A 14,696-nucleotide genomic window follows, 5' to 3' on the forward strand; every position below is an offset into this window, starting at 1 on the left:
ATAGGGGAAAAAACGCATGCGCACATATGCGTTTTTTTCCAGCGCTAAAAAACGCAAATGTGAAACCAGCCTTATATGTTAAATGATTGGCGTCCTTCACATCTATAACCTGTCCAGCAAACAACAAAGCGCCGTAAGGGAAAAATGAAAAAATTCTGGCTCCTGTGAGGAGGAACCAAAAATCAAAAGTGAAGAAGATCCCAATGGCCTGAACCTGTGGCCTGTCTATGCCTGGAAGGGCGGAGGAGGAAGCCAGAGACCTACAATAACTAAAAGGAACAGCCCAGTAGCTACCCTTAGCGACAAACCAATCTTTTTTTTGTGTTTGTTTTTTTCCAGTGCAGGTCAGACATAACAACAGCTGCCTTGCACAGGCCGCCCCGCCATCTGCACAGCCATGTAGGCAACAGAGCACGCATGCGTACTAGCTTGGAAATTTTACACAGACGTCGCCACACGTCTGCGCTGCGAACACTAGGTGGCGCCTGTGAGCTCTCTATTACAGCGCCGGGTCACGTAACCAGATTGCCCTCGCGCTCTTCGGTCGGTGACTGGAACGGTCGAGAGGAGCCTCTGGCGGCGGGACAGGAGGTCACAGCTGCCCGAAACCCGGCGGGCTCTGCGGGCTCCCAGCCATGGCGCACTCTGGTAATCCAAACCCCGTGGTAAGGGCCGCTATTTCAGGAGCATAACGGCGGCCTGAGTGTGTGGTAGGAGCGGATCCCTGACGTGGCTGCAGGTGCAGAGTTCACGGGCATTTCCACCACTGAGTGTCTTTCTGCTGTGGGAGGCAGAGGGGAAAACACACGGGTGGGAAGACGCCGTCACTCTGGAGTCTGTCTATAAAGAAGCATTCTTCCCATCAAAGCTTTTATCCCCTGAAATATTGCAATCATCCTATTATATAGCGCTGTGTACTTACACATGGAAAACAGAAGAATGAACTGGGTAGAAAGGCAAAATGAGCAATTGTAGGAACACAGAGCTATAGAATAAGAAAACCTGTAACCAGGGGAAATGCTATTAATCTGAAGACTAAGGCCTGTTTCACACTTCAGTTTTTGTCCATCAGACAAGATCCGCCGTTTTGCAAAAAAAACGGATCCGCCATTTTGCTTGGCGGATCCATTTTTTTCCCATTGAGTTGCATTACCGGCCGATCTTGACGGACGGCCATCCATTGGATCCGTTTTTTTGCGGATGTGAAAAAAAAATCTCTTGCTTTTTCTCTCTCTCTCTTTTTCTCTCTCTCTCTTTTTCTCTCTCTCTCTTTTTCTCTCTCTCTCTTTTTCTCTCTCTCTCTTTTTCTCTCTCTCTCTTTTTCTCTCTCTCTCTTTTTCTCTCTCTCTCTTTTTTTCTCTCTCTCTCTTTTTCTCTCTCTCTCTCTTTTTCTCTCTCTCTCTCTTTTTCTCTCTCTCTCTTTTTCTCTCTCTCTCTCTTTTTCTCTCTCTCTCTTTTTCTCTCTCTCTCTTTTTCTCTCTCTCTCTTTTTCTCTCTCTCTCTTTTTCTCTCTTTTCTCCCCGGGCTGCGGTTCCTTTAAAATTTGTCAGATCCGTCAAAAAAACGGTCCGGTGGCATCCGTGAACTGCTGCGGATCCACAGAGGCAAATCCGCTGCGGATCCGCAGCAGAATCTGCAGCGTGTGCACACACCCTAACCCCATATCTGCAGGTTAATAGCGGTTTTTCTGGTGACAGATTTCCTATAACAAGTTACAAACTTAGATGGGCGTGTGTCTTTAACATTGTAATAAGTAGAAGTTTTGCATTTATGTTTTATTTTTGCATTTGAGGAAATTGCTGATGGAAAACTGATGATAAAACTGACATCCTGACCAAACACTGGCGAACAGAAAAAAGTGATCCTTGGGCCTCATTCAGACATCCTTGATTTTTCTTGAAATGATTGTATGACTATATGTTTAATGTAGACACTATATAGAGCCTGTTCGGACCTTGTGGTCCTCTCCTTGTTATTACCCTTCCCCCCTCCCACTCCCATCCTTTCTTATTTGTATTTAAATGTTCAATAAAAATTATTGGAAAAGAAAATGATAACAATTGTTGATCAAAGTTTCATCAGTGTTTGGTCAGTTTTTTTTTCTTTTTTTTTTTTTCCATAAGTCTTGTATGTGTATTCTGATCTGTGACACAGATAAATATGTTGCCTAGAGTATAATGGGTACATTATCTGTGAAAATCGTGGCAGGAAGGCTTACGTGGTCCACGGATGTCTAATTGAGGCATATGAGTCGTCTAGCTCAGGTCGGGAGACCCGGTGATGTGATTCAGGGACCGTTTGTGTGTCATGGATCTGATAGAAGACTAAGGCTGTGTGCCCAAGATGCGTTTTGTTAAGCGTTTCCGCAGTGTTTGAGCCGGATCAGACGCTGCAGAAATGCTTAAAAGATGCATCAAATTAATTAGCATGCGTTTTTGGCTTTTTGTGCCAATGCATGCGTTTTTAACCGCTCTGGAATCGCTTAGCGGCTAAAAACGCAGCATGCTCGTTAATTCCCGCATTGCTCAGCGTTTTTAGCCATCCCCAATGTTCCCAGAAATTGCGTGTCAAAAACGCGTCAAGAAACGCACGGAAAAAGACGCGCGTTTTCTGGGAAAGGGGATCCTTTTCCTGAGTGTTTAAAAATCGCTAGCGTGGGCACATAGCCTAATATGGCTTTAGATTGTGTATCCTCAAAAATCCTTGTGGGATACTTTTCAGTAGACAGGGCTTGCAGCCTGCCTCGGGTGGATCCAAGTGAAAGAGCCAGATTCAGGCTCACACAGGATGAGTAAATCAAGAAAGGCACATCCAGCCCATGAATGGCAGCGCTGCCCAGGACTCGCATCCAAAGATGATATTTCGTATTTTTTTTATTTGATAGGTTAAAAAAGAGGAGATACCGGATACAGTGTATATTCTTCATCAGGTATCATAAAAACACAGTACAAATCCCCGAGGATGCACTGCCATTCATGGGCTGGATGTGCCTTTCTTAATTTGATCCTTTTGAAAAGTTTCTAGATATTTGTTCTGCTATTGACTTGAGAACCAAAAAAATCTAAATACAATATAAAAACCATCTAGAGTCCATAATTCCCAAACCACAATATCTAATCTATATGATGTGCAGACGTCACATAGTTATTGAGGATGAGAGTGCAGCTGATGATCAACATCAAAATGTCTCCTGTGATAAAAAAAAATATTGACCAAATGTAAGGAGTGAGATAAAATAACAAAATAATGATTACTTGGTCACTGAATCCTCCAGCGTTGTCACTCTGATCAGAGTGTGATCATAGTGCGGTCCAATTTATGGACGCTAATCAAACCGAGGAAATGAGACGATATGTGCACGGCCCCATAGGGTAACATTGACTCGTATGCAATCCAATATTTTGTTTGATCACACTCGGACCGAAAATACAATCATCTGCACGAGCCTTAAAAACCAGATCAGTAACAAGGCAACAGCTGTGGAAACAGCAATACTGATCTAATAATTGGATGTCAAACGGTGGATAATTAACCCCTTCACTACCTTTGACGTACATACACGCTGAGCTCACATATTTCTCCTCTCATGATTATTGATTTGATCAACCATCAAGTGCCTCTAAGGCCCTGTTCACACGGTCATTATTTGACTTTTTTTCATCTCAGTATTTTGTAAGTCAAAACCAGGAGTGGGGGAAAATTACAGAAGTGGTGATGTGTTTCTCTTATACTTTTCCTGTAATTGTTCCATCCCTAGATTTGGCTTAAAAATGCTCAAATGAAAAACTCACCAAATTCTCAGTGTGTATATGGCCTCATAGCCACGGGTGCAGCGTTGCTCTGACCATCGCTGTTAACCTGTTAAATCCTGCTTTTACGGTAATCACTGGCAGCGGGAATTAAGACGCGCCAGACAGAAGCGTGTCATTCATCCCACCCATCAACGCCCGTGTCACGTGATCAGGATGAGTTGTAGTTATTTCCTGGGTTCTTGCTGATGGTCCCCATGTTTGTCATTACGAGCCTTCTGTGAATGCTGGCTTAGAGCTGGCATTCATAGGAGGTTATGTGATATCAGCTATTCGAGTACACATACAGCAGGGCCGAAGCATGATGGATGATCACAGCTTCAAGTCCCCTAAGGGGACTATTAATAATAGAGAAAAGTGTTTTAAAAAAAAATATACATATTATTGAAGGGAACCGGTCAGTAGTTTTGGCCACCATAAGGGCCTCTCTGACCTTTCCCGGCGCCTGCACACTTCAGTACTTTGCTCTGCCCTCAACAGGGCAGATAAGTACGCTTGCACAGGAGCGCGATGCCGGGAGCGATGAAGTAACAGGAGGGCGGTATTGCAAGAAGATGGGAGGCGCCAGACCCGGACCTGCGACACCCATCAGACCACACCGCATCGGACCCCCTACCCCCGGGTGAGTATAATAAAACTTATTTTTCTTATCTTTCATGTCGGACTGCGGTCTTATCTACAGCATTATAGAATGCTATAGATAAGCCTGGAAAGGCAGTGACCGTATCTTATAGCAGCCAAAACTGCAGACAGGTGCACTTTAAAAACAAGTTTAAATCATCCTGCTTGTGCCCCATTAAAAATAAAACAATAATAAAAAATACACATATTTGGTATCAATACATTCAGAAACATCCGATCTACAATACATAAAGTAAATTAATCCAATCAAAACGCCAGAATCATGTTTTTCCCCATTTTTTCCATACACTATATGGTAAAATCAATGGTGTCAATCAAAAGTACAACTCGTCCCATGAAAAAAATATAAAAAAAAGCAAGCCCTCATATGACCGTGTTGATTGGAAAATTAAAAAGTCATGACTCTTGGAAGAACAAAAGGAAAAAATGAAGCCGATAAAACGGAAAATTGCCGGGTAGTGAAGGGGTTAAAGGGATTGTCCACTTATTTAAAACTAATTCTCCCAGAATGGTGAAAGGAAAAAAAAAATTGCTAGCTACCGGATCGTCGCTGCTCTTCGTTTCTTCTCACCGTGTCCCCCTCCGATCTCCAGGCGGAGGTGTCCACACCAGATGAAACAGTCATTTAGACAGACCTGACTCCCAGCCTGTGTGTGTCCATTGTCCATTTTATTGACAATAAATTTTTTTTTTTTATCGCCATTGCAAGTGGTTCATAGCTTTCGCTCAAATCACATGTCGTTTTTGTCTTATTTAGCCCAAGCTTTACAAGTCCATTATTGAAGATGTTATTGAAGGAGTGGCAGAACTTTTTGCAGAAGAAGGTATAGACGAACAAGTTCTAAAGGACCTTAAACACGTGAGCTATTTTTTTTTTAAATAATATGTAATGGAGTACGGTCAGGGCCGACGTCGGCACCTAGGCATGTTTCGGGGGCCCACTTGCCGTCGGGGACACCGGCGTGCTATGTGGGCCTAGTACCAGCGCTTGCGATTAGCCCCCCCACTTGCTCATGGCCCCACTACTTGCAATACTTCTTCCCGTTTCTCTGCAGCGTCTTCCGCGTCTTTTGACTTTGTAACGTTTCAGGTCAGAGGGCGCAATGACGTCGCTGCTCTGAACAGTCACAATGCAGAGATCCTGAAGACCGTGACGCTGAGGAGTCTGGAGCACAGCAGCGGCCAGCAAAGAGAGGTGAGTATTTCATTTCTTTATTATTTTTTTTAATGTTTGGAGCTTTGTGTGGGGCCCATTCTGTTTGGGGCCCGTTCTGTATGGAGCATTATATGGGGCCCTTCATACTGTATGAAGCAATATATTGGCCTCATTCTACTATATACAGTTGTGGCCAAAAGTATTGACACCCCTGCAATTCTGTCAGATAATACTCAGTTTCTTCCTGAAAATGATTGCAAACACAAATTCTTTGGTATTATTATCTTCATTTAATTTGTCTTAAATGAAAAAACACAAAAAGAATTGTCCTAAAGCCAAATTGGATATAATTCCACACCAAACATAAAAAAGAGGGTGGACAAAAGTATTGGCTCTGTTCAAAAAATCATGTGATGCTTCTCTAATTTGTGTAATTAACAGCATCTGTAACTTACCTGTTGCACCTAACAGGTGTTGGCAATAACTAAATCACACTTGCAGCCAGTTGACATGGATTAAAGTTGACTCAACCTCTGTCCTGTGTCCTTGTGTGTACCACATTGAGCATGTAGAAAAGAAAGAAGACCAAAGAACTGTCTGAGGACTTGAGAAACCAAATTGTGAGGAAGCATGAGCAATCTCAAGGCTACAAGTCCATCTCCAAAGACCTGAATGTTCCTGTGTCTACCGTGCGCAGTGTCATCAAGAAGTTTAAAGCCCATGGCACTGTGGCTAACCTCCCTAGATGTGGACGGAAAAGAAAAATTGACAAGAGATTTCAACGCAAGATTGTGCGGATGTTGGATAAAGAACCTCGACTAACATCCAAACAAGTTCAAGCTGCCCTGCAGTCTGAGGGTACAGCAGTGTCAACCCGTACTATCCTTTGGCGTCTGAATGAAAAGAGACTGTATGGTAGGAGACCCAGGAAGACCCCACTTCTTACCCCGAGACATAAAAAAGCCAGGCTGGAGTTTGCCAAAACTTACCTGAAAAAGCCTAAAACGTTTTGGAAGAATGTTCTTTGGTCAGATGAGACAAAAGTAGCGCTTTTTGAGCAAAGGCATCAACATAGAGTTTACAGGAGAAAAAAAGAGGCATTCAAAGAAAAGAACACGGTCCCTACAGTCAGACATGGCGGAGGTTCGCTGATGTTTTGGGGTTGCTTTGCTGCCTCTGGCACTGGACTGCTTGACAGTGTGCATGGCATTATGAAGTCTGAAGACTACCAACAAATTTTGCAGCATAATGTAGGGCCCAGTATGAGAAAGCTGGGTCTCCCTCAGAGGTCATGGGTCTTCCAGCAGGACAATGGCCCAAAACACACTTCAAAAAGCACTAGAAAATGATTTGAGAGAAAGCACTGGAGACTTCTAAGGTGGCCAGCAATGAGTCCAGACCTGAATCCCATAGAACACCTGTGGAGTTTGGAGTATGGCAGTTTGGAGAAGGCACCCTTCTTATATCAGGGACCTGGAGCAGTTTGCCAAAGAAGAATGGTCTAAAATTCCAGCAGAGCATTGTAAGAAACTCATTGATGGTTACCGGAAGCGGTTGGTCGCAGTTATTTTGGCTAAAGGTTGTGGAACCAAGTATTAGGCTGAGGGTGCCAATACTTTTGTCTGGCCCATTTTTGGAGTTTTGTGTGAAATGATCAATGTTTTGCTTTTTGCTTCATTCTCTTTTGTGTTTTTTCATTTAAGACAAATTAAATGAATATAATACCAAAGAATTTGTGTTTGCAATAATTTTCAGGAAGAAACTGTGTATTATCTGACAGAATTGCAGGTGTGTCAATACTTTTGGACACAACTGTAGAGCAATATATGGGGCTCACTATTCTGTATGAAGCAATATATGGAGCCCATTATTCTGTATAGAGCATTATATTGTTTTCAATATTCTGTATGGAGCACTATGTGGTGCCCATAATACTGTATGGAGCATTTTATGGGACTCATTGTACTGTATGGAGCAATATATGGGGCTCATTATTCTGTATGGAGCATTTTATAGGACTCATTATTCTGTATGGAGCGCTATGTGGCGCACATAATACTGTATGGAGGACTATACTGTCCGGGTTCTGATATATTGTACAATTTACAATAGATCTCACTCATGTAATGTAATAATTAAGTGAAATCTTTGGCATTGTACTATACCTTGTATGTATATACTGTTGGAGCGCGCGTATTGCAAGGTTGACGCCCGCATCATAAATTGACACGCTGCCGTTTTCAAATCTACAGCGCCAGTCTTTATACCTGATGTTTTCTCTCTCGCAGCGCATGAATGAGAATTTACTAACGCTACTGTACTACAGCATGGTATTTGCGTGGGAGCAGACCCTAAAAGAAACTGTCTTGCCCACATGGACATCATTGATAGGCAACCCCCCTTTAAGATGTGACGACATCTGTAAGACGTGGTACATAGATTTTGCTGAATAATAGTAGATTTGAGAAGAATTGTGACTTGTGGCGTTCGTTTTTAGCTGAATAAATCTAAAGGTGTATACTGAACATTGTGCCACAATAGCTTTCTGCATGTCTTGATAAGCTAACAAAAACTATTTTTTCAGGTAAAATGAGAAATGAAATAGTAATTTGTGGCGAAGCGCGCATAAGCCTGGACTAGGGTTATAAATCACCTTCAGTGATGAAGGCTTTGAGGGCCTGACTAAATAACTGCATATAAACTTATTTTTCTGTGTCTGGAACAGCGGGCAGTATTTTCCTTTTGGCACTTTTTAGCCCTTAATGTTATTCTGTGCTGTATGTTTTGCTAGTACACGCATCCTGTTTAAATATAATTTAATGTCTTTATATCTAATGTGCATCTGTGCAGTAATGTAGTTCTCGTATACATGGCTGCTGTCTGTTATCTGTGTTGGACTTGCTGATGAATTATATTGGGAGCAGACAGCTCTCCATCCGTTTTACACTAGGATGCTGTGATCAGTGGCTGTCTCACCAGGCGAAGTAGGACTCAGGACAGGAGTCCCCTGTTCTGGTTATAGACCCAGAGATGAAATATAAATGGCACATCTTGTGGATCATTTTTGAAGCCAGATGGTACCTCCACAATCCTCCTAAAACATGTACGTCTCACAGCAGGTTTGGCTGAAAGGAGCAGACTTGGGAGATAACACACAGTGGATGCTAACTGTGTTACACAGCTGACATCTGCCATTAACAGCAGTGACCAGAGCTTGCTCCAGGTACTACTTTTAAATTCTTTAAATTCCTCTGTCAAGCTCTCACTCTGACAGCCACAATTAAGTAATATAATCCTGTCTGGGTGCCCTTTCCATCAGCCCATTAGTGATCACAGGGTGTAGATGATCCGCCATGGAAAACGCCCCATGACTGATATGTTGGTGGTCCCAGAAAGCAAAATCAGAGGTTAAAGGGAACCTGTCATGTAAAATAACACTATTAACTTGAAAATTTGGGGTTATTCTGCCCAGGACTGTGGAGTCGGAGTCATGGAAATTGAGGAGTCGAAGTTGGAGATTTGGCTTTCCGACTCCACAGCCCTGGTATAAGGGAGTCTGAGTTGGTGTCATGGAAATTGAGGAGTCGGAGGTTTGGCTTACCGACTCCACAGCCCTATTATGCCATCACCGGCACTGAGAGCCCCGCCGCCAGAAGGATATGAACTTCCAGTCATTGGGGCGGTGCCGACACTGTTTCAATCACTATTCCTTGCATAGAGAGTGGTGGCTGTAATTGCGCCTCTCGCACTGATTGATGGTCTGCTCTAGAGCTGAGCTGCTGACAGTCAGTGCTGGGGGTGCGACTACAGCCTCCGCTCTCTATGTGCAGAGCCGGCGCTACCCTATGACTGGAAGCTGTAAACTGAGGGAAGGCATAAAGCTCATTTCTTCCTGACAGTGGGGCTCTCAGTGCCAGCGCCATGTGGTGTCAGAACACTATTAACCTGCAGATTAACCCCATAAATGCAGGTTAATAGCGTTATTTTTCATGCCCGCTTCACAGGAGACTGATTTCCATTATATAGTGCAATACTGTGCTATTGCTGTATACAGTAGAAGTACTCAATTAGTCACACACAAATGTGATTTGACTCACGTTTCCCCCAGTTAAAAGTAAAAAAAAGTTTTAAAAAACAAGTATATTACTGTTGTCATTAAAAACTGCTGCATGCATAAAAAAAATGCCCTCACACAACTCCATCAATGGAAGAATAAAAACTTTATGAATCTCAGAAAATGGCAACATTTAAAAATGTTTTGAATTTTTTTTAAGCTGTACTAAAATAATAAACAAAATTATACAAGTCTGGGATTGTAGTAATCGTATTGACCTGGAGAATTGTTCTGCCCGATCATTTTTACCATAAAAACAGAACCCAAATTCCTGGTTAGCCGATATGGTTGTGTTTCGAGCAGTATAGAGAACCCACCAACACCTTCCTGGGTGGTTACATTTCTGACAGCTGATGGCTTCCATAAATAAAGCCAAGTTACAGAACTCCCTAATAGATTACCAGGTGTCAAGATGTTCACACCAAAGTACATAATTCTTCCTATGCAAATTGCCTCTTCAGAGAGAAAGAGGACTTTTACTCTACAGCGCCACCTATTGGTAGTAGCGATCCACAAGGAGAAACCTTACCCCTTAGACCTAATTCTTCCTAGTCCCCCAGCTGCGGAGCTGCTCCTGTATACACACTGACGCATTAGTAGTAATCATCACCGCAGCTGAACAGACAGAAGTGAATAAATCAGAGACAAAAACATTTTTTTTTTCTTCCAGTCCATTTTAATTACCAGAAGAAGGCGTGTGTATGCTAAGTGCACGTACTGGAGAACTCGTCAAGGCTTCAAAGAATTTTCCACTTTTAGAAAAGTGGACACCTCATGTTTTTTTTGTCATGTAAAACAAGAAAATCAGGTACTTGCCCTTTCCAGGTCCAGCAATGTCTGTTTGCTGCTGCTCCAATCACAGCGTTTAGCAGCTTGGTCAGGAATAGAAAAATTAACGTATTTACACATAATCTTATCTTTACATAAAGCAAATACTTTGAAGTAGGATAATAAAGATAGGAAACCCTTTTAAGGAGGTGAAGCAGAGTGTGCATGTTTATTGCAAAGTTCTTTGTTATAACCTTATAGAAGCGCTCCCACAATTTTTTTTTTTCTTTTTTTAATTGCCTAAACTTGTCTAAATGTATGTGTAATGCACTCGCCTATCGCAGCCTTCTCTGGTTTCCAGCGCCGCTCTGGTCCTCTTCTCACTCACATGATTTCTGTTCCAACTCTCCAGATCATACTGGAGTTTGTCGCCTTTACAATGTATCATCAGAACCACAATACATAGGCTTACATTGTAACAGCGACTTCCGGCTCATGCATAAAGCCCCGTGTGATCCAACAAGTCGGAATAAAAGTCACCTGAACTAGAAGAGGACCGGAGTTGTGTTGAAAACCAGGGAGGGTGGAGATCAGTGAGTATATTGCTCCACTTACAATACACCCACATTTATATAGGTTTTGTGGGATTGCATCTTTAAGGCTATGTACCCACGCATGCAGAAAATTCATGACTGAAATCCGGACTCCTTTCCAGAAAACCCGTGTTTTCCGCAAAAACGCGTTTTTTTTTTTTCTGGAGCGTCCCCAGTCTTATAGAAAATAGTTAGAAATGCAGATTTTTCCGCAAAATTAATGAGCATGCTGCGTTTTTTTTTTACCGCGATGCTTTTTTCACGGAAAAAAACGCATCAATATGCACAAAGTGCAGAATTCATTAAAATGAATGGGATGCTTCTTGTATGCGTTTTTTTAACCGTATTTGCCGGCAAAAACGCTTAAATGCGAAAAACTGCTTAGGTGTGCACTCACCCTAAAGGTTTAATGTCCCACAATGGACCAGTTTTGACAATTAGAAAGGATTTTCTGGATGCATCATTTTCTCACCTATCCACTTTTTAATAGGTGATGTATTTATTTGATTGCCAATGGTCCCCACCGTTCATGATTTCAGGGCTTTCGTTCAACATTTCTCCTCCACCAATGCTATGAGGAGCTTCTAGGAAGAAAAGGTCTACTATGCTGCCCATCACTGTTTTCAATGCCTTTGGACTGATGGACACATTCAAGTAGTTAGGGTATGTGCACACGCTGCGGATTCTGCTGCGTTTCCGCAGCGTTTTTGGCTCTGCAGAAACGCAGCAGATTCTGCTGCGTTGTACAGTACCTTTATTTCCTATGGAAATAAAAAAAAGCTGTGCACATGCTGCGTTTTTTTCCGCGCGGTTTTGCTGCGGTTTACAATCCGCAGCATGTCAATTGTTTGGTGCAGAAACGCTGCGGTTTTACACCTCATCCATTATGAGGTGTAAAACCGCAGGGCAAAACCGCAGAAAAAACGCAGATAATCCGCAGAAAAACCGCAGCACTTTGTCCTGCGGATTTCCTGCGGTTTTCTCTACAAAATCCGCAGAGACTAAAAACTACGTGTGCACATACCCTTAGAGTTCTCTTCTTCTGAGATACCTCTACCGGGGAAATAAGGCTGCTGTTTGCCTTATGTATGATCATGCCAGATCCCCCAAACTCAAGAGAGAAACACATAGTTTGTAGTTAATCTTTGCTCCTGAAGGTAAGATTACAGCCATTAAAGCATATCTATCACCTAGATTTCATAATATGAACTGCATACATTATTAGATAGATCTTAGTCCTGATGAGGCTAGTATACTTTCTTTGAAACTTCATGTCACAGTGGATGAATAATCCTGATATTAAAGGATCCAACAGTAAAGTACTTTTTTCAGGCATGGATTTAAAATAAATGGAGGCATACTCCCACCACCGTTGCCGTTGCACAGGCAATGTTTGCTCCATTCAGGGTCACAGTACCAGGTCAGTTGACTAGACGAATGGATATTTTTCTAGCGACATGTTCTTCTAAGTCCCCTACCTGCTGTTGCCAATCGCTGACCGCAGTGGTGTTGTGACTTCCTAATAGAGCAGACATTGATAATTTCTTTTTAGCTGAACTTATAACATGCTCATCTTAAAGAATGAAATGGCCCAAGGGACTTAAGTGTATTCGGTCTCTGACCACCCAGCCTGACTATAAGATGCAGCTTGTACTGAGCAGTGTGAGGCCACAGCAGCGGCAATAAGGAGGAGGGACACTGAGGAGATGTCATCAAGGCTAAATTGCTGGAGAATGGGTTTAAATTTTCACTAACAATAATACAATAATTTTGACAGTATGTACAGCTTCCTCATTAGGTTAGAGAGCTCTACTAAAGAAATTATTCAGGTTTTATTGTAAAATGGTGACAAGTCCATTGTAAAAGGATTGTCCAGCACTGCTCACTTAAACATATGGCATGCAGAGACATGACATCTGAACCAGGCGGTGTCCGGCAACCCTTCCGAAGTCTGAAATTTATATTGTTCGCAGCATAAATAAGTACACCCCTTTGAAAAGTACCGTATATACTCACGTATAAGCCGAGATTTTCAGCCCATTTTTTGGGGCTGAAAGTCCCCCTCTTGGCTTATACGCGAGTCATATACGCCAGGGGGTTGGCGGGGAGGGGGAGCGGGGGTGTCGGAGACCATACTCACCCTCTCCTGGCATGGTCTCTGCAGCCCCTGCTTCTCCTTAGGTCGTCTTCTTCCTGCGTTCAGCGGGCACAAGGTACCGCTCATTAAACTCATGAATATGCGCATATTCATGACTTTAATGAGTGGTACCATGTGATCGGTGAATACAGGAAGAAGACGACCGAGGGCAAAGCAGGGGCTTCAGAGAAGACTGTGCGCCAGGAGGGGGTGAGTATGACGGGGGCAGAGCAATATTCACCTGTCCCCGTTCCACCGCCGTGCACCGCTGTGTCTCCGGGTCCTCCTGCTGTGACGTTCAGGTCAGAGGGCGCGATGCCATAGTCAGGGACCGGTAAATATCGCCAGTGCCGGGGGCTCAGGACACCGGTACCTGGCCCCCAGCGACGGAGAGGTGAGTATGTAATTTTCTTTTTAAATTGCAGCAGCAAATAAGGGGTATTAATGGAGCATCTTATGGGGCAGCATTAACGCTTGTGCAGCAGCATATTATTGGGGGTGTTATGGAGCATCTTATGGGGCAGCATTAACCCTTGTGCAACAGCATATGGGGGGTATTTATGGAGCATCTTATTGGGCAGCATTAACCCTTGTGCAGCAGCATATTTTGGGGGGTATTTATGGAGCATCTTATTGGGCAGCATTAACCCTTGTGCAGCAGCATATGGGGGGTATTTATAGAGCATCTTGGGCCAGCATTAACCCTTGTGCAGCAGCATATGGGGTTTTTTTTTATCTATGGAGCAACTTCTTGGACCACCATTAACTCTTGTGCAGCACCACCCTCGGCTTATACATGAGTCAATAAGTTTTCCCAGTTTTTTTTTTTTTTGGCAAAATTAGGGGGGACGGCTTATACACGAGTATATACGGTAATATTACTTTCTCACAATACAAAAACTATTTCCAAAATTTTTACAAGACTGTGGTTCACAAGAACATCCACCACTCAGGCACCAAAAGAGGTCATCCATGAAGAGTGAAAAAAATAGATTTCTCCTTCTCCTCATTGTGGGACAAAGGACAGGAGGAGCGCCTCCTGTCTCCTCATCAGGAGGAGGAGCGCCGAGAGATGGCTGCTCTGGCATGAGGCTCCTGAGTTTTTTAGTTTTTTACCCCGTTTAATTGTTAATTCTCCCTTTGGTTCACTCACCATTGCGTAGCTACAGGATTTGGCAGAGCTGGGAGTAGTGTGGAGACTGCGATCAGCTGGGACCGGTGTCTTTCTGTCCTCGTGGAGCTCCGTGCCTGGATTCAGCTGGGAGAGAGTGAAGCTGCTGGCTGCCTGCCTTGTACCCATTTCCAGCATGCAGATGATCCCAGGATAGGAAACCTGGTGGAGTGTGCGGTGCTAGAGTTGTCCTGGAGATCTTGTGGTCCACATGGAGCTGTAGGGCTACAGGATTCGGCAGAGCTGGGAGTAGTGTGGAGACTGCGACCAGCTGGGACCGGTGTCTTTCTGTCCTCGTGGAGCTCC

At 43.4% G+C, this 14,696-nt stretch overlaps 1 protein-coding gene across 5 annotated transcripts in view; it reads left to right on the plus strand.

Annotated features, from left to right (window-relative positions):
* Nucleotides 1-401: 401 nt before the first annotated feature.
* The window catches only part of GTF2A1L (general transcription factor IIA subunit 1 like), a 67,029-nt gene continuing 52,734 nt past the window's right edge, over nt 402-14,696 (plus strand). Inside the window, exons 1-3 of one of the 5 annotated variants that reach the window (XM_073554024.1) lie at nt 402-648; nt 5,209-5,310; nt 5,542-5,646. In XM_073554024.1, the coding sequence (XP_073410125.1) occupies nt 418-648; nt 5,209-5,310; nt 5,542-5,646 (438 nt within the window). In that variant the 5' untranslated portion in view covers nt 402-417. Of the gene's footprint in view, nt 666-5,208; nt 5,311-5,541; nt 5,647-14,696 lie in introns of all 5 variants that reach the window. The other 4 variants (XM_073554023.1, XM_073554026.1, XM_073554025.1 and 1 more) reach the window with 4 other exon arrangements.

Source organism: Dendrobates tinctorius, unplaced genomic scaffold (assembly GCF_039654945.1).
Source record: "Dendrobates tinctorius isolate UK_male_01 unplaced genomic scaffold, ASM3965494v1 ptg000205l, whole genome shotgun sequence".
Classification (NCBI taxonomy): domain Eukaryota; kingdom Metazoa; phylum Chordata; class Amphibia; order Anura; family Dendrobatidae; genus Dendrobates; species Dendrobates tinctorius.